General features: G+C 40.9%; 1 protein-coding gene across 5 annotated transcripts in view; it reads left to right on the forward strand.

Moving 5' to 3' along the window:
- The first annotated feature begins 6,789 nt into the window (after positions 1-6,789).
- CNTNAP4 (contactin associated protein family member 4) overlaps positions 6,790-21,172 on the forward strand; it is a 420,639-nt gene continuing 406,256 nt past the window's right edge. For all 5 annotated transcript variants that reach the window (XR_008316516.1, XM_053297596.1, XM_053297597.1 and 2 more), the window contains exon 1: positions 6,790-7,307. Coding sequence is in view for 4 of the 5 variants with exons in the window: in XM_053297596.1 (XP_053153571.1) it covers positions 7,223-7,307 (85 nt within the window). In the remaining variant the exon portion in view is untranslated. The remainder of the gene's footprint in view (positions 7,308-21,172) is intronic.

Consider the following 21,172-nt stretch of genomic DNA (forward strand, 5'->3'; position numbering starts at 1 on the left):
TATGGCCTGTTTCCAATAATTGGGGTTATGTTCTGCATTTTCTCTGGGGCTTATAGAGTTATGTGTGTGTATACTATTTTACATGTAAGACCGCAGCTGCCTCTCAGACAAGCTGCCAGTAATTTGCATGACTTAAGGGGAGGGGGAAGAAAACACCTGTTTGTGGGAATAGGACAGAAACTGAGAGCTGTTACTGGCTGTACTGCAGTTTTGTATTGTGTTTCACCTGATCCAATTGAAGGAGCAACAGAGGACAAACTGTTTGATAAGCAAGTATGCATCTAGTATTACAAAGGATTATTTTGGGAAAGTTCTCCCTAATTATGCTATTGATATGTATTTGTTCAAGTTCTGTTCTGACTTTTGTTAAATTGAATAGGTTCAAGAAGTTATATTCATATAATTAATTATATAATTATATAACCTAATTATATTTAATAGGTTCAGTTATGAAGGCTCTCTATAGTCCTCACATGTTGTTCTCAACTCTTGTACAGTGAGTGTGCAGTGTACACAAGTACAAATTTATTTATTTATTTATTTGAAACATTTGAAATACTGCCCACTCTGAAAACTCTGGGCGGTGTACAAAAACATGCAAAACAAGACAGCATTAAAATTACATTACAAATCTGCATATATGTACAGTTATTCACGTTATGCTGGACACAGGTACAGCAGTACACTTCCTATCTCTATCATGCATGCATTACCTGTATCATGCAGGTTCACTTTGGAAATGGAACACAGGTACAGTTGTTCATACAAACACATGTATAACTGTACAGAAATCTGTAGACTCATACAGCATGTCTGAATAGAGTAAAGCTACCCTTAAAAGCGACATCATTCAGATTCTAAATTGATCCTGTTTGTTTGCTTTTTTAGTGATGAGCAAATATGCCAATCTCATCTTGGAATTCTTCAGATCTGTTGAATTTCTCAGAAATAATGGGACCTCCCCCTCCCTGAAATCGAAGAAAAGTCCAGTTATTTTCCAACTAATTCTGGAAAATTACCTTCTTTCCTCACAAAACACACTCCCCCTCCAGTCCCTCACTCTTGAACAACCCATTCCACCCTACTCTTTACTTACCAGTTCCCAGGGCAAGAGCAAACAACAAGCAGCACACTCCTGCCCCTGCCAACAGTTAGCATATTTCCTCCTGGCAGTCTAGAAATAGTTGCAGTGGCTACTGGGGCTCATAGTCTTTCCCTAGGGCTGCTGCAATGCAATGCTGTGCAGCAGCCCTAGGAAAAGACTACGTCCCAAGAGCTACCCTTTGGTGTAGTGACATTGGCAATGGCCTTTTTTCAAGTTTGGTGCACCACCGCACCCCTTCCTGCTCATCTGCCTGCCAACACCCCAGGACTACCTGCCACCTCTCACCTGCTCCAAGGCTTCAGTTTCAGCACGTCTTGGTTCTGATCTCTGGCAGTGGCATGGTATAATGCAGCCCCCTTTTCTTGGGGTCCCCAGGGTGACTTGTGTTCTTTGAACACGTCCACCCAATTATAGTTATGTCCTTGCTGCTTCCCTTGGATTATGGGGAGAAGAAGGGTAGCTTCTGGGAGGAAAGTGCACTGCCTTATTGGTTTAAATAAAGCAGTGGAGGGAAGCCTCTGCTGATTCTGCTTGCTACTCCTGCTTGCTTTATGGACTGCTAAGTAAAGAGTAGTTCAGTGGTGGAGGACTGGAACGGAGGGTGATGCATGTGAACTTCTGTTGGGACTGAAGAAGGATTCATGTCCCCTTTGAAGTGGGCCTTTCCAATATCCCAAAATCAATTTCTGAAGCCAAATCTGAAGCACACTGTTGGCTTCCCTAGTTTATATTGCTGTTGTAGGAATTCTTTGGTCATGAAATCAAAGAGTTCCTTTGGTCCTCATTAGAGGTATTGTATGCCACAGTTCTCCCCACAAAAACCAGATTCACGGGGGGGGGGGTTTCATACTGTCTACGGTAGACACTACTAAGGCTCTATTAGCAAAAGAAAGTTATACACACACACACACACACACACACACACACACACACACACACACACTACATACAGTAGTGATCATTAATCCAGCAGAAGTTTCTACGTGGTTTATCTTCCCATACTAATCAGTAGAATGTGAATGGAGGAGTCACATGGGCAGGGCCAATGACATGGTTCTTTCCATGTTGCAGAGCCAGAAAGGAGTGTAATGGGAAGGATCTATGTCATTGGCTTTACTGACATGGTTGCTTCATGCACATGTTACTGGAACAATATGGAGGGCTCCCCGGTCACCTAACTGAAGGAGGCACTGCGCTGAGCTTGCACAAGCCATAAAACTTGGCAACATTGCTATTTCCCATTGCTGTTGTTTTGTTTTGCATACCACTTTTCAATAAAACAGTTTTCAAGGTCATTTACATAAAAAAGAAGGTCCCCGGTCCCCAAAGGGCTTGCAGTCTAAAAAGAAACACAAGGTAGACAGCAGCAATGGACACTGGAAGCACACTGTGCTGGAGCTGAATAGGGCCAGTAACTTTTCCCCAAAACTGATAAATTAGCCATGGGAGGGTGCTCAAGGATATTGCCCAGGCTACTGTTTATCCTAGGCACTTGCCCCTGGGAAGTGGCTTTCAAACTGTGATCACTCAGTAGCATCATCTATACTGCTATTGGTGTAATGTCATTTTAGGATTCTTTATGGCATGTAATTTCTTTTTCAGGGTCATCTTCTATGATCTCAGTTTAACTTCAAAGCCCTAGAATACACTACTCAAACATGTGGGAGATTCAAATAGAAGTATGGTAGTTAAGATATTGTTCTTCAATAATACAGTTTGAAAGAAACAAATAAGAAGGTTCTTTGCAATAGAAGGGCATTTATGTTTTGCAGGAGGGGTCATGCAAAAAAGGCCACAATGATAACATTAAGTGACATAATGATGAATGTCAGTGAACTACAAAAAGAACAGTAGGAAGGACTTTTAATAAGGGAAGAAGAGAAGTAAGTTCAAAGTTTGGCAAGCTGGCAGACATAAAAGATGAATCCTTTAAGAGTGCACATTTGATTTAAAGAAATAAAGGGCCTTTCAAAAGGGACAGCTAAACAGCTTCTAGAGCAATAATAAAGTGATCTTGTTTCCACAACAGTATTTTGTATAGGCTGGAAGGTGTGTGATGAGATGGGGGCAGATAGAAGGTTGCAATCGTCAAGATGAGTCAAATATTATTTTGCTGTTATCAGTCAGCCTTCACTCTATGAATCATGCAGTATTTGAAAAAGGTGCATAATGGTGAGCCTTAAAATGCCAGATATACTTGTGTGTTAACATTTATTACTGTGACTTTGTGGATGAAGTATGGTTCCTATTGCAAATGTAAAGTGTTGTACTAAAAGGACATTTTATTTGGCAATTAAAAAGAGTGGATAATCATATTGAGACAGGTGGATTGGGACCTTTTAGAATACCTGGCCTTGTAGTATGTTGTTTGGTGCTGCAATACAGTAAGAGAGTAATGGAAATTGGGAGGTAGGCAGGTGAGAGCAACCCTTTGCCTCTTCCTCTTAAAAATATGGCTCTGCTGTGGGTTTGTTGTTTTTTAATAAAGCAGGACTCATTTGGAGGTGAGTTTTGGATTGGTGAGAACAATCCTTTTGTTCTATTCTCCCCCAATCCCACAGTCTATTCTAAGCTGGTTAACAAGTCTTTTCTTGAGCTTCTATTCCACTTCTATTTCCACTTCTATGAATGGAAAGGTGGCATATAAATTCTAATAATAAATAAATATTGATATGTAGTTCATCCAAAGAAAAATATCCAAAGTGACCTTGCTTACTTTCAAACCTATTTGATTGGTGCCATTTTACAGGACAGATATTTGCCTACAGTACAGTATCACTGACTACCACTACATTTTGATTGTTTTTATCAGAATAATAATGTATACAGTGACAAAATGTTCAGGGTCCTTTAGAGTGATATTGAAGAACATGATTCCATGGAGTATCCCTGTCAAGCAGCTGATATCTGACCTTTGTGTGTGTGTGCATTTTTAGTGAACTAATGTTTCCAAGACACTCTTGGGAATATTGAGGCTAAGAACTGACTTGGGGAAACTTGAAATGTGACACAAGGCAGCCTTTTTTGATGCCACTGCTCAAATTAGATCCAAGCATTAACACAATTATTTTTGTGCAAACCTCATTTCCAAGTAAATATGTTTAAAGCTGGGACTATTTGTTCAAATCCCTAGAATGCTTTTTCCAAGGAAACACTGTCTAAATATTTTTTTAAGCAATTATGTATAGTGATGTGGCAATAACGTATGCTGCAGGCAGACTTGCATAGCCTCATATCTTCCGGTTATAGGAACTGTGCAGCTTGTCTCAGACTCACAGTGTTCTTGGTAACTTTTAAAGCTCCACACCCTCAAAACCAAAGTAGTCTGAATTTGGAATTTTGCTAATCTCAGGATTCCACACAACAAAACTTCCATCTGTATTTGTTTGATAAATACAATCCTACAATCCAACAGGGTGTATGTCCCACAAACAGCACTATGCATTGTAGCTGGGTAAAGGATGATAGGAGTACTATCAATCAGTTGTTTAGTGGGAAGGGGAAATGGAAGACCTTATTCAGCTCCCACTTACAAATAGCTGGTTGATTGTTCCTTTGTTTACTGGGCTATGACATGCAGCCCTGTCTTTAGCCAGGAAAGATGGAGGCATCAGACTGGATTTGTACAGCATGTATTTGCATCTGTAATTCCTTCCATCCACATCTAGTACCTAGACATTGGTGTAAACCTTTTTGTTGCTGGCATGTTCTGAATTTGCCTTGAAGCTAATATGGCCAATTGTGTGCATTTGTCTCACCTAATGGTGTGTCTGTTTCACACAGGAACTGATGATATAGCTTTTCTAGGGTGTGCATTGAATGTAGAACATTTTCTAATATGAGTCATTTGGGAGTGAAAATTAAAATGTTCAGATAGCATTTGAACATAAAAATGTACTTTCTGGTACAGCGCATGCCAGAATCAAATACCAGGGAAGTAATTCATTCCATGCCATTGTGAAATGGCAAGGAACATGCGATGAGCTTTCTAGTTTACTTTTATTCAGTTTATGCAAAAATTAAGGGCTGATCACACATTCACTAACTCCTCTTCACCCAGTGGAGCTGCAGTGACTGCTCCCTTCTCTACTGGCTGACATTCTGACTAAATTATTCGATGGAAGTCCTATTGAAATTAAATATATTTTTTAGAGTTACTCCTCAGTAGTAATACTGAGAAACTTAGTCTGGATGTCAGCCACTGTTATGTGGGAGGAAGGCAATTTGTGTATACATTTATATCTGTATATGTCAAATTGAAGTTGCCTCTTTTAAGGAGAAAGGACTATGTACATTGGATATAAATGCATATCCAAATACACGGATACATGTTCATATGTACATGCATACACATTCACATATGTGTTACATCATGTGTCCTACAGGTGGGGTTCACTTGCATGCTCCTTTCTCTCTCTGTAGCCGATTACCTGTGCAGCAATTGTATTGAATTGGCCCTGAATATTCACTTTTGGCCTCTGTTAAAGGTTGACGATATTGAAAGCTGTGGTAGCAGGGAGAGAGATAGCAGTAACATTAATTGGCAATAGATCCAGAAGTTAAAGGCATATCTTTCAAGCTATTCAATCTGAAGTTGCCCTATTTATTTCAAGAGATTGCTCTAGAATAATAGTTTGAAGATTTAAGTGAGTAAGTCTGGCTTAGTTTTCAAGGACAATATGAAATATAAAGAGTGAAATCATTTGGTATGTGAAATACTGGTTTAAAGGAGCCTCCAAGAAATTCTTATATTGGCAAAATATGAGATTTAGAGTAGCTAAGCTTGTAATCCCAGGAACCTTTACTTAGGAGTAAGCTCAATAGACATCAGTCGGATTTACTTTTGACTACAGTTGCAGAGATCTGGCTAGCATTCAAAATGTACCTTATGGACCCGGATAACTCTAAATCTGTTTTAAACAATGAGGGCAGCTAGAAATATTGACAGTGAGTAACAAGATTAAACCATGATATAACCACTCCCACCTTTTCTTGCAGTGCTTTATGGTTGATTCCATTAGGTAGTATGGTTCCTTCATTAGGTACCACTTGTATGTTGGGGTCTAGATATAGTCATATTAGTCAATTATTTAGGTTGATGTTTGATTTACAAACATTTTCTGAGAGAACTTTAACTCTACATAGTAGAAACATAAAATTTCTACAATTTAACATACATTATTTTAGTTCAAAGTCATTCCAGCTTTCTCTTTTATGCTTCTGATTATACTCCGTGTGTGGAAAATAAACGGCACGATGGAGCTCCTGAAGTAGCACATTACATATTTGTAGGATTACAATTCACAGGAAATTAGGCACTCCATTTCTTATTAAAGAAATACTCTCTAGGGAACATGCTGCGGCATCAACTGGAGATGAATGCTGGATTCCATGGCTGAAGGCAAGATTTACTGCACATATAAAGAGAAACTACAGTTTTGTTGCATTATAGCAATTTCTGAGGAGAAATGTTCTAGAATTACCACATTCTCTCTTCAGTACTTGTAAAAGAAATAGCAGCTGAAAGTTCTGTTTAAATATAGACGGAGTAGAAGAGGGTGGTTATAATGAAAACAAAGATAAATTGCTTTTCCCTCCTCTCTCTCTCTCTCTCTCTCTCCAGTGCCCCCACCCTTGCATGACCATAAAGAATTGGGAGCAGTCATATTCCAGCATGGAAGCTGTACTGGCACACATGTGCAGGCTGTTCTCTTTATTGTCTGGCTTTCATCATAGACTCACATTTCCTACCTGTCACCACAAGGGGTATCCAGGACACATTATGAACGTAAAGCTTCAGTAACCAAACTGTACAGGGTAGTCTAGCAGTTTAGCTCTGAGTGATTCTGTGAAATTAGAGGAGAGATTCTTGCAGCTGCTCTTCAGAGACTGCTGTTGTTAGGGGGGGAAAGAGCAGATCTTTTGGTGTGCGTGTATTTATGTGAGAAGATGCAGAGTGTATTTGACTGAGCTATTTGGCCACTGGGAAGCACTGAAAGGCAGACAGAGCACGAGAGAAAAGAGAGCAGAGGAAGCAGGAACAGGACTGAAGTGCAGAGCAGCTGTGACTGTTTCTTAATACTCCGGACTCCTTTGGGTGCTTCAGTCAATGGGAGCATGGATTCTTTCACTGAAATCTTCCTCAAGATGCTGTTTCTGGTCCCTCTTCATCATTGGAATGTATCTGTAGCAGGGAACAAATGTAAGTATTACAAATGGATATTAAACTTGGACCACATTGTTCTGAAAACTTATAGCTTATTGTAGTGAGATCTGGACTAGAAATGTATTTCTTGAAATAAATCAGTGCTGCTGGAATCCTAACTGTAAGTAGATGGGATGAATATATTGCAGTGCCTAGAAAATGTAATTTCATTCATATATATATATATATATATATATATATATATAAATTGCCATTTCTTACAGGACTGTAATCAGAGCACAGTGCACTAACCAAGCTCCACTGTAACTGGAAATGCACATTTTGTCAACTAACAGCATTTCCTTAAAAAAAAGATGATTGTGATATAGGGCACAGTATCTTGCAAAGAGTTAAGTCTTTCATGAGGATTAGTGGCATGCTGCTGTTCACTGCTGCATCAGCTTTTGGCTTTAGCAATTTATAATTTTGCAGGCAGGTATGTGCCTTCATCTCTTGAATTAAGAGTAACTCTGGTGTACTGTACTGTAGAGTGCAAGAGCACAGCAAATGTAATGAGGAGCAAATGTTGAGAGCAAGATTTTATGGGATGTTCATCGATTACACAGAGAGTAATGTCCATGTGTGGCCAAGCAGCAGAATATTAGCAACAGCATGAAAAGTTGTTGTTTTTTAAAGTCAGTATATTACAATTGTAAAGAAAAACCCAATACAACTCTAGAACTTAAAAGAGCCAATCCCCTAGAAACCAGCTTTTTATTATAGATTTGGGTAGACAGTGAATCAGATCTGGTTGTGCGCACTATAGTTTCCAAGGTTGAATCAGATCTGGTTGTGCTCACTATAGTTTCCAAGGTTGAATCAGATCTGGTTGTGCTTACTATGCCCAAAACATATCATACACAAACGTTTGATTGCATTTATTTGTATGTACTTGGTAACTGATCTCGGGGATCCCAATAGCTCCAACTTAAACCATAGTCTAAAGCAAAATTAATGTCTTAACAGATCTTCTCATATGTGGTAAAAATTTACAGATTTCTTTATATGGAGCTCTACATATGAAACACATGAACTATCAAACAATGTGGAAAAAATCGGTGACTATGACTGAACGGAGTGCTCAGGCTGGTAGGATTCTATGAGTAATGTTAGAACATTGTTAGGAGGACAGCTCCTGGGATGAGAACAACTAACAGATGTTCAGTGGGTGAAAAAAGTGGAAGTTCTGTGGCTCCATCAGGGGCTTTGTGTTTTAAAGGCTTGAAATATTCTGTTATTCTGTTATAATGCAGACAGTTGTCCAGCAGGACCAAATTGATCTTTGTTGTCATTCTGTCATGAGATCTCATTTGACATTCAGGTGCATAGACTACTCCTGAACCCAAATAACAAGCTTCCTCTGTAAGCTTTGCTATTGCCATTTATTCAGCACCGATTAAAAAACAAATATTTTGTTCATCATTTTCCTTTGTGTGCTTTATAAATTTGTCCATTCAAAAGGCCATCATAATTGAGTTGCACATTCATAAAATTTGGTGTTATGAACAGAATTAAATCAGATGCTTCCAGGAAGATGTATTCAATCTATAGCAAAATAGGATTTAGGGAACTATTACAAACCAGCAAAGCACTAGAGGTCACTCTTACAATTTAGAAAGCACTGCTTAGAGAAAAATGTAGCAAGTGTTTACCTAGCACAAAATGATGATAGATAAAACATATCAAATATGTACTGTTTTTGTTGCCTTTAGTCTCTAATACTTCTTCGAGTATTACACAATTCTGACCTGTACTTATCTATTAAACACTTTGACAAATACCTCTTTGCATTCAGTTGTTAGTTTGATGTGAAGCAATAATTCAAATATATTTGCAAGCTAATGAATTGATGGTTTGTGGATTTTCAAATGTGAACGGTGAAGAATGAAAAAAATTAAATAGTTTGCTTAAGTTTATATAGCAAATTAATATTATTGTGCAAAGTGGTTTACAATCTGGGTATTTATTAAAATTCAAGCGTATACCCCACCCTATCCCTAAGACACAGGGTGGTTATTGCTTGCACAGACCCTGTTCACTCTCTGTTCATAACAGTGCTTTCACAGAATCCTTTGCCTTAAAAATCTCATCTCACATCAAAGTTACAGTATACTTTTAAATGTCATGAACTCTCTTTGACAATGGATATATATCCCAGTGACCTTTAATGAAATTGTGTTAGGAGGTACAGATATCCCTTGGTTGGTGTGGGGTAGCATTTGTAATTTCCTTTCACCATTTCTTGTCTTGCTCTTAAATATTGCTTCAGCCATTAATCATATTTTGGAGTCACCATCAAAGTCACCAAACAGTAAGGCATTCAGGGACATTCCAAGTTTAAACACCTTGGGGTTCTTACAGCTCTAGCTTAAGCATGTTAGTCAGAAGTAAACCATGTGTTCAATGGGCTTTACAGATACAAATTCAACAAATATTTATATACCACTTTTCGACCAAAGCCCCAAAGTGGTTTACATAGATATAAATTAATAAATAAAATGTCTCCCTGCCCCACCAAGGGCTCACAATCTAAAAAAGACAGACAGCAGCAACAGCCACAGGAGGGATGCTGTGCTGGGGATGGATAGAGCCAGTTTCTCTCCACCTGCTCAGTAAAGAGAATCACCACTTTTAAGAGGTGTTTCTTTGCTCTTTTAACAGGGGTAAAGTCCCAAGTAAGTGACTATCGGACTGCAGCAGCCTATAAACAATCACAAAACAATGTTTAGCCTGAAATACTTGTGTGTAAGGGTGGGAAAAGTGATGATGAAGTCCTAAAGCCTTCAAGTTGCCTTATTAAGGATATTGCTGTTATGCTGAGAAATTATACCTTCTTAATGTTAATACATTATTTGATATTATAATGCCAGATCTTCAGATCCTAGCCCATTTTTTAAAAATTGTAATCATTATTTAGAAGAACCTATGTGAGCAAAATAGGCATATGTTTCACTGCTGACATAAATATCAGTGCATCAATAAAAACCCTTTCTGCTTGCCATCCTAAGCCCAGGATAGGCAAACCTGGCTTTCCAACTGTTTGACTATAACACCCATTATCCTCAGCCACAATAGATTGTGGCTAGGGGTTATGGGAGCTGTAGTCAACAACAGTTGGAGAGTAAAGGCTGCCTACCCCTGTGCTAGACAATATTTAATGGAATTAATTGCAGTAATTAATTTCTGTGTCTAGGTCTTTTTCACACATCCTTGCTCTGAACTTTGTTTCCTGAAAGTTCTGAGCTGGAGAAGATCTGTCACTGAAAGTAAAAATGTTAACATGCTTAAGATATCAGAAATTGGCAGGCCTTATCAAATGAAACCCAGAGATGAAATTTCGAAGGGCATTTATTTTATTTCTTTCCTGAAGATTATTGCTAGACGGCTGCTGAGCATGGTAATGGCTGTCCTCAGGAACACTTACATTGTTAAAAGTGCAAGCAGTTCAGCTCCAAAAGTTATCTTTTCCTGAAGAATTAAAATGTCCAAAGGCATTAGAAACAAAGTGGCCTGTTCAGCCATACATTTATAACAGTAAAAGATAACATTGAAGTATTAAAATATGGTTGAAAGTTTGTCTAAAGTTTTGCTCATGGATCCAGCGTAGATCTAGCATAAAACCGAAACAAGAACAAAACATTTATTTAAAGGTGGTCCTCTTGCAGTTCTTCGTCTGTTAGGCTCATCATTCCTGGGTTCTTGCCTGAAACCGGGTCATAAAACTTTGATATGTGTGGTACTGCCTTTGAAATTCTCTGGAAATGAAGTGTTGCATGAAACATAATTAAACCTCATACACATTTCAGCTTAACTGTGACTGAAATTATTAAAACTCATTGATCAGTATGTGAAAAAAGAGCTTCCCATATACAGATTTATCATAGAAACTGTCTTGTTTCTACAGAAGAAAGCTAAAAAATTTAGCAAAGTTTTTCCGTAACTTGCCTCCTATATATACATGACATAATCTAAATCTTCACAATCACATCTAATTGATGTTAATGAGGTTTTGTGTTGATAAACTTTGGATCATTTCCAGATGAGTTAATATGCTGCTTCCAGCAGAAATAAGGAGAAGCCTTGTGGCATCTTCAGATTAATATATTTATTGGGGCTTTCATAGACTAGAGCTGATGAAATGGGTTCTAATCCACAAAGGTTTATGCACCCAACATGAGAACTGCTAGTATTTAAGGTGCCACAAGACTCTTCCTTTTTACCATTCCAATGCAGGATTAGTCTGTTAGGGAGATAGTAATCACACTAAGGGATCCTAAGCTAGTGAGCCAATTATGAGATCATTTTTTCCAGATACCAGATGAGCCATCATAAAGGGATTTTTTCTGAGTTATTGACTGTTACTGAAAGTAAAAGATGTTGTCATATGACTTGTTTTATATGTTCACTATTCATCCTCTATTTTATTTGAAAGGTGTATAATGATTAAGAAGTAATTTTCTGACTGCCTTCAGTGCTATAATTTCACTGGAGCCAATTGAAATAGAATAGTAAAAGTAGAGATTTCTCAGTTTATGTTGGTTAAGAGGGTTGTTCTATAATTATTATTAAATGACTGGTGGATACTTTACATAATAACATAAGCAAAATTATGAGATTGTTGACAGCTCAGGAGACAACAGCAGGGGAGGACAAGTTAAGACAAACAAACAGAGAAATGGGGAGTACAAGAGATTAATGTCAACTAATGCAGTTATGTGAACTTTGGCTATATTTTTGTGGAGAATGAAGACTGACAGCATCTGCCAAATTGAAAAGATGGATTTTGAGGAGAGATTTTAAGGATGAGGGAAAAGTGACATCACAATTATTCTGGGAAATATTTCCAGGCAAAAAGAGATAGCAAGATAAAATGAGTGTATCGGGGGATGGTTTAGTGTGGAGGGCATGGTATACAGTAGTCGGAGGATTGAAATTAACAGGTAGGGTTATAACAGGAGGAAAGAGAACCCAAAGCAATCTAAAGAGGGCAAAGGAGAATTAACAGTGTGATTGAACTTAAGTGTTGAGGAGTAATATTCAGCCCAAAACTTTCTTGCCCAAGCAGAAACCTCCATTCCCAAACTAGATTTGAGCATATAATCCATATTACACTGTGGCTACAAGCAAGATCAAGCAGAGGCTGCCATGGTAACATTAGCCCATAGGCTACTTCCTTCACAAAATACCTTTTCATTGCATCCCCTAACAGACAAGATTGGATGGAATCTTCAAGCCACTAACCCTAAATAAAATGGATGAGACTACCTAAAGGCAATTCAAAATAATTTATTTCCAGTTTGCGTTTGCAGATTTATAGCAGAGCTTCCACATAGTGCAGCATTCTCTTTTTAGCTACACTTATCAAGATCTTCACTTGCACAAAATGGCTAAGGAGACAGAAGTTTTGGACTATAGCTGTTACAAGGACCAAACCTAAACTCAACGCAGTTAATGGGCTATTCTTACGATCACAGAAATCGGGCTAGGAAAATCCTAGCCTGATTTTTGTGACCGTAAGAACCACCGGGCTCGCAGCCGAGCCCGGTGGTTCTGGAGCGGCTAACCCGCTCCTGTAACCCACCCCTTAGCCCGGGTTTGTGGAGCAAGCACTCCGCAAACCCGGGCTATCTGCTTGTGAGTAGCTGCGGTGCGGCGCGGCTTCGCGCCGTGCCTCCTTGTGACCCCCGGCCGGGAGGCTTAAAAGCAGCCTCCTGGCTTGGGGGTCTCCCCAGTATGCCCTGCGCGCTTGCGCAGGGCATACTGGGGCTTCCGGGGACCGTCTTTTCTGGATTGCTTTCTGGCCCCCACAATAGACTTGCTTATAATCTGGATTTCTTTCTTGGTGAATTTTTGGTGATTTCTCTCTTAGCCCTATAAAAATTACTATCCGCAACAAATATTGTTCCAATATATACTTTCCCTACCAACAGCAAAGCACATATTTTTCAGTCATTTGTTATCTGAATTTCCCCCTTTTATGTTGTGATAGATGAAGAGTTCTGTGAAACTTAAAGGTTCAGTTGTATGCTAGGCTTAATTGATTTTCTGAAAATATTATTTTGCCAACTTCATATCTTCTAGACTTTGGGACCAAGACAGAAAACAACTGTCTGTTGAGATTAAAAATAATAATAATGAGAGGGTTAAGGTAGCCCAGCCTGTTCTTGGCTGCTCATGACAAGCAGCGGGAGGCAAGCAGCTACCGCTGTTGTAGCAAACACACCTGTGGAGCTTTCAACTTAAACTGGGTTAAGGGAGCAAGCGCTTCTTTAGCCCAATTTTTTTGAACATTTGCCAGTCCTGGCTGCTTGCAGCTAGGGCTAGCAGAAAGTGGGGCTCCCGGCCAGCACCGGGGGATACCCACAATGCACCGTGCACTCATGCAGTGCATTATGGGAATTCCAGGGGGCAGAACAACATGTTTCAGCCCCCCACCCTCCATGCTACTGGAGATAGTGGAGGATCATCTGGGTGTCTGATATCTCACCTAGAGCCCTCTATGGATCATCTGCAGGGAAGGTAAAGTAACGAAACCTTCCTCCCTGCCTGCCCACCAAGCCCTTCTCACAGATTGTAAGAAAGGGTTCTAGGGATGTTAACGGAACTGGGTGGGAGTATTTCGAAGGCAGAGAGAGTCAGATTTCAAGGGCACTCACGTTGCATCAGGTACTTCCAGCCACTTCCGGCCAACGAGGGGATGGGGCGGCAGGGAGGTATGCTGCCACTCCGAAGGAATTTACAAAAACTGAGCACTGGCGGGGGGGAGCAGAGGGAGGGGTAAGTGCACCCTCCCCTGCCCTTAAAGTCTGACACCCCCCGCCTCCGAACCTTCGAACCTCTCAGTCTTCAAACCTGTTCAGAGGCCCATAAAAGGTTCGTGCATATAACTAAAGGGCTCAACAACTTTCAAATGTGTAGATTTTATTCTTTCTTCAGCATGCCCTTAAAATTTTAATTGTTCTTCCATTCAAAAATGGAGATGGGTGAGAGCTTACATGCCTCTTTCTGTAAGTGGCTGCTGTGGTCATAATTTGGCAGTTTGGTTGTAATACATCCATAGGATAATGAGATGTGAATGCATCAGGGTATGTAGGCAACATTTCTTTTATAAACATAGTCCCACACATTTCAGCCACTATCTGTAGTAATGTGTGACTAGTGCACCCTTTACTGTAGTGTTTGCCAAGCACCTCTTGCATCTCTAATTAATCCTTTCTGGAACCTTCTTTTTCATTTGCAGCAGTCAAAGAACACACCGAGGCTATTCACATGATGAAGGAAAACTGGGCTAAGGGAGCCCAGTCCAGTTTTCTTCCATCGTGAGAACCACCGGGCTCATGGGTGAGCCCAGTGGTTCAACAGCAGCTAGCCCACCAATGTAGCCCTCCCTTTAAACGAGGTTAGTGGAGGAAGTGCTCCACTAACCCTCTTTTTATAATTGCGAGCCAGTGCGGAGAGGAGATCCCCCAACCGGGAGGTTATAGCAAGGCCTCCTGGTGTCGGGGGTCTCCCCAGAATGCTCTTGTGCAGGGCATTCTATGGCTTCTGGGGCCCAGGTGCCCCTGATCCCTGCTGCCCCTACCACCTCTGTGACGGAGCCACTAATCATGTGGGCAGCCAATCCAGCTGCCCAGGGCGGGTTGGCCGCTCTTGTGCAGGGAGAGGGGGCTTGACCCACTCTCCCCGCCAAACCCCTCCTGGTTCATGTGTAGAGCCTCACCTTGTGACAAAGTCAAGGGTTTGAGATAAGACAAAATGACTGTTCAGTAATCTAAATTATATATCAAATGAAAGAAGCAGATATGGTTGGGAGCCTTATAAAACATTCTAGTGGTTTAGATAGAAAATTTCACATAACCACAAATAAACTGTGAAAACAATCCTGAGGATATTCACATGCACGTGCAAAACTGGGCTAAGGGAGCTCAGCCTGCTTTTGCACACACGTGTGAACCCCTGGGATCAGGCCTTATCCCAGCAGCACCATGGTGGCAAACCCACGTGTGGAGCCACCCTTTAAGATGAGGTTAAGGGAGCAAGCATTCGCTTAACCCCTTTTTTGTGGTTGTGTGTTAGTCGCGGCTGCCAGACTGTGGGGAGCCCGAGGAGGGGAGGGGGATCCCCGCGATGCACCGCACATCACATGGTGCATTATGGTATTTCTGGGTGCCAGAGCGACACATCCTGGCCCCCAACCTTCCGCACTGCCTGGGTGCGCAGGGAATCATCTTGGTGCATGGAGGAGCATTCCTCTATGGGGAAGGTAAGTCTAACCTGCCTTCCCCACAGCCCGCTCTGGAGCCCTTCTCACCAGTCGTGAGAAGAGGCTCCCTATGTGCCATTTTTGCTGCACTTTTAAAGTTACAACCTTCAGATCATTTACTCTACTTTGATCAGTTTAGTTGAACAATATTTTCTATAGTTCACTGTTATAGTAATTACAATAAATTGCAATATCTTGTCCTCCTCATAACTCTAATGAGGTAAGTCAACACTAGCACTGGTTTCAAGAATTAAACCACTCTGGTACAGCATTCATGTATATATCCTGTATATAGTGTGGTTAGAGTGCTGGACTAGGACCGGGGAAAACCGAGTTCAAATCCCCATTCAGCCATGAAAACTAGCTGGGTGACTCTGGGCCAGTCACTTCTCTCTCAGCCTAACCTACTTCACAGGGTTGTTGTGAGGAGAAACTCAAGTATGTAGTACACCGCTCTGGGCTCCTTGGAGGAAGAGCGGGATATAAATGTAATAATAATAATAATAATAATAAACATCTGCCACACAATACACCAGATATAACTGTAGTCGAGAAGAAAGAAAAACAAGTCAAAATAATCGACATAGCAATACCAGGGGATAGCAGAATAGAAGAAAAAGAAATAGAAAAAATCGCCAAATACAAAGATCTACAAATTGAAATTGAAAGGCTGTGGCAGAAAAAGACCAAAATAATCCCAGTAGTAATTGGCGCCCTGGGTGCAGTCCCAAAAGACCTTGAAGAGCACCTCAACACCATAGGGGCCACAGAAATCACCATCAGCCAATTACAAAAAGCAGCTTTACTGGGAACAGCCTATATTCTGTGACAATATCTATAACAGTTGACAATAAAATTCTGGCATCCGAGGTCCTTGGGAAGGACTCGATGTCTGGATAAAACAAACCAGTCAATAACACCTGTCTGACTGTGTAAACAAGAAATAATAATAATAATAATAATAATCAATAATCACACAAAATGGTGGTTTGGTTTGTAGCAATAGCAATAGCAATAGCACTTACATTTATATACCGCTCTATAGCCGGTACAGAAAAGCAGGGGTTTATCTAGGGTATGGCAGGCAGGGCATGTGCCCTGGGTGCCACTTGAAGGGGGGCGCCATTTTTTAAAATGAAAAAAAAATTTTTAATGGCTACTGGAAACAAAATGGCTACCACGCATGCTCAAATGGCCTCTGCAAGGCCGTAGTATCTGGGAAAAGTCAAATTCTCCATTTATTTTTAAAACTTATGTAATAGTGATGCTACAAAGCATAGTAGAGAATTAGACAGGCACTTCTGTTTAGCAACAGCAATAGCACTTACATTTATATACCGCTCTATAGCCGGAGCTCTCTAAGCAGTTTACAATGATTTAGCATATTGCCCCCAACATTCTGGGTACTCATTTTACCGACCTCGGAAGGATGGAAGGCTGAGTCAACCTTAGTTTTCCAAGTACACCTCCACATAGTATTTGGGTATTTCATGAGCCCCAACATACTGAAATTTGTAGTTTTTGAGCATGTTTTGGTCCGGCTACATCCACTGCTAAATAGTTTTTGAAATATTAAAAGATTAATGAGCTTGACTTGTATTTTTTGAGCTGATATTATGGTAAAGTTATCTGAAAGGTGGGTGTCAGATGTTTGGACAGGGGGCACAATTTCAGGACTAATTTGTGGACTGCCTAACTCTAGGCGCTATTTTCCCTAGATACGCCTCTGCAGAAAAGCACTGACAGCCAATGAAGAGACAGACATGAGGTACTGCACTTCAAAAGCCACAACTTTATCAAAGGACATGACCTATAAGTCATGCAAACCAACACAGCCAGTGTAGAGAGAAATCTACTTTATCATAGATAAGATTTTCTGTTCACGCTTCTAATATCCTGACCAGACTATCCAAGTACTTATGGTAAAGATAAGCATAAACCCCTTGGTAAGTCTGGATTTCAAACTACATTCCAAGTGCCCAGCCATTTGTCCTCAGGGAGAGGGAGAAGGAGGAGGAAGAGTGCAAATGTTTGGTAGCTTGGGATGTTATGTGAAGTTCATACTTAGCAAGGGGGTGATGCTTGTCTGCAGCATAGATACTTGGATAGCCCTGGGTGGGGAGTTAAAAGCCTGATTTGCTATTTTGATCTGGATTACTTGCAGGTCATGTTCTTCAGTAAGTTGTGGATTTTGAACTGCAACACCTTGTGTCTGCGTCTTCATTTGCTTGCCAGTGTAAGTTTCTTTCCTATAAGGAGCAACCTTTATGGAACATAAACAGATAGCTGGCATATCTGAACAAATGAGGTAAAAGTGGTTGGGTATTCAATTATGCCCCGCCCCCCAAGTCCTGCTATGCTGCCTCATAGTGGCAGGGGAGTGTTCCTGGGAGGGATAAGCGAAGTACGCCGGGAGGTATACTCCCAGTAGGGTCACCCAAAGTGCAAAGGTCATGTAAACATCTGAGGCACAAGCAGACCAATTTGTGGACTGCCTAACCCATTTGAACAAGATTGGGTACAGCTACAGTGAGTGACATATGGGGACAACTCATTGGCATAGTTTGTGATGATCTCACCCACCCTGATTCAAGTTGGCGGACACATAAAACTTTGAGGAGCATGTGGGCTAACTTGTGAACTGCTTAACCGGATTGAACCAAATTTGCTACAGCTTTAAGGACACAAAGGGATGCCCTAATGACCCCCCCAAAAGTCCTGCTATGCTGCATCATTGTGGCAGGGGTGGGTGTTCCTTGGAGGGATGAGCGAAGTATGCCAAGAGGTATACTCCCAGTAGGGTCACCCAAAGTGCGAAGGTCATCCCAGTTGCCCAGCTAAAGCAAGCAGGCACCTATATTGAGCAGAAGCAATAAAGGAATGTGCTGGAGGTGGACGATCACTTCAGTGACGACAAAGGCATCATTTCATAATATGCAGGAGAAGGCAATGGTAAACTACTCCTGTATTTTACCAAGAAAAACACATGGATAGACAAAATGGAATGATTGCTGATGTAGTGCCAGATGATGGGCTCCTCAAGTAGGACGTTACTCAACATGCTACTGAGGAAAAGCTAAAGATCTCTCAGAGTACCTATGGTGTTTATGACACGATTAGACTAAAGCCTTTTAAATGTCTAGAGGCTGATATTGCTGTGTGGGAAAAGAAAATCCGAAGCTGCAAAGACAAAATCACAATGGGAACATGGAACATAAGAAGCATGACTATGGGAAAGCTCAACACAGTGAAAGATGAAATGAACCGACTAGAGATTGACATCTTGGGCAACAGTGAATTAAAATGGACTGGAATGGTACACTTTCAGTCATAAAATCATATTGTTTACTACTCAGGACATGAAAACCAAAAAAGAAACTGTGTTGCTTTCATAGTCAGAAGGATATAGCAGTGACAGTACTTGGGTACAATGCAGTCAGTGACTGACTAATATCAATTAGATTTTGTGGACAACCCTTTAACATGACAATTCTTCAAGTCCATGCCCCAATGACTGATGCAGAAGAAGAGGGAGTTGATGAGTTTTATGCTCAAGTCCAGTCTGAAATTAACAGAACATGCATGCAAGATGTGCTGGTGGTGGTTGTTAGAGACTGGAATGCCAAACTTGAAAAAGGTAAGGAGGAAAACACAGTTGTACTATATGGCCTAGGAAACAGAAACGAAGCAGGAGAATGAATTAGTAGTCTCTGCCAAGCCAATGATCTCTTAATTGCTCATACAAACTTCAAACTACCAAAGCGGTGCATATACACATGGACATCAGATGGAGTACAAAGAAATCAGATTGATTACATTATTGGTGCAAGGATGTGGAAGAGCTCAGTTATAACAGCAAAGACATGGCCGGGGGCCAACTGTGGAATTGATCACGAACTGCTCATGTGCAAGTTCCAAGTCAAGCCAAAGCAGAAAAATAAAGCTATCCAGGTTCCACGATAGGATCTTGATAATGTACCCACCATTTTCAAGATCATCATTTTCAAGAACATCAGGTACCATTTTGAAGTTCTGAACCTTATTGATAGGGAACTAGAGGAACTGTGGAATGAAATCAAAGAAGTTGCTGAGGACTAATGTGAAAAGAGACTGCCAAAGACCAAAAAACAGAAGAAAGCAAAATAGATGTCAGAACAGATGGTGGAAATTGCCAAGAAGAGGAGAGAAGCCAAAGTCAAGAAAGATGACTTCAGGAAGGAACTTAATAGGGAATTTCAGAAAGCTGTTATAAGAGACAAGGAGCAGTACTACAATGACATCTGTAAAGACTTTGAGGATGAAAATAGACATGGAAAAACAAGGAAAGTTCTCCAAAAGATCTCTGAACTCAGAAGGAGGTTCCAACCTCAAATTGGTATGTTAAGTGTTGCCAAAGGACAAATAGTAACTGATTATAAGAAGATCAAACAGAGATGGTAGGAGTATACTGAAAATCAGTTCAGCAGGGATGTCAGCATCCAAGATACTCTGGAAGATATTCCCTACTTGCAAGAACTTCTAGTATGGGAATATGAAGTTAGATATGAGGTTAGATCAGCACTCCGGTCATTACCAATTCGGAAGGCTACAGGAATTGATGATATAGCCACAGAAATATGGTAGGCAACAGAAGTATCAGTCAAGGCTCTAACCAAACTATGCCAGCAAATTTAGAGAATGACACAGTGGCCAACAGATTGGATTATCTCTGGTAAGAGATACCCTTTTATTACAGCAGTGTGCACTGAGGCACAACATAGCGGGGTCTGACTAGGCATGTGTGTATGCTGAGAGCAAAATAAACTTGGAGCCAGTTCATAGATTCAAATCAATATAAGGAATCTTTATTGGTGAACTCCATTCCAGACAGGAAAGATAGACAGGAGAGATAGGATCTCTAATCTAGCTAGCTAGCTGGATGCAGACAGAGGCGTATCTAAGGAAAATAGCGCCTAGGACAAGCACTGAAACTGCATTCCCCCCTCCCCCATCTAATCTGACACCCATCTTTCAGATAACTTTACCATAGTTCAGGGGTTCCCAACCTGTGGTACTCCAGACATTGCTGAACTACAACTCCTATCATCCCAGCCACAAAAACGGTAGCTGGGGATGATGGGAGTTGTAGTGCATCAACATCTGGAGTGCCACAGGTTGGGAACCCCTGCTCTAGTTGAAGGGCTTCCCAAATCAAGGGCAAAGCAATAGATATGCTTCTAAGCATACAATGGGTTAAAGAGACAAAGCTGTTCCACCTAAAAGCTATTTAAATCTAACACAGAAATGTTACATAAAGTATCATAAGATTATTGTTTGGGGCAACAGCAGACAGAGCAGGAAAGAGTTGTGAGTTCATCTTTCTCTGCTGTGCATTGGCAGCAGAGAAATAGGAAACCTTGCCTCATCATTCTGGTGCGGTGGCTCAGGGTGGGGAGCCTACCTGCTGCTGCCACTCCCTTCCTTCCACGGCTGCCCCAAGAGCTGCTTGGGATTGGGCACCCCAGCTCCCCTTCTTCCCCTCAACTCCCAAGGAAATCACTGTGTGCCATCAAAACTTTGGGGCAAGGAAGCCACGCTTTGCTGTGGGTGGGTGGCTGGG

The sequence above is a fragment of the Hemicordylus capensis genome, chromosome 2, assembly GCF_027244095.1.
Source record: "Hemicordylus capensis ecotype Gifberg chromosome 2, rHemCap1.1.pri, whole genome shotgun sequence".
NCBI lineage: Eukaryota > Metazoa > Chordata > Lepidosauria > Squamata > Cordylidae > Hemicordylus > Hemicordylus capensis.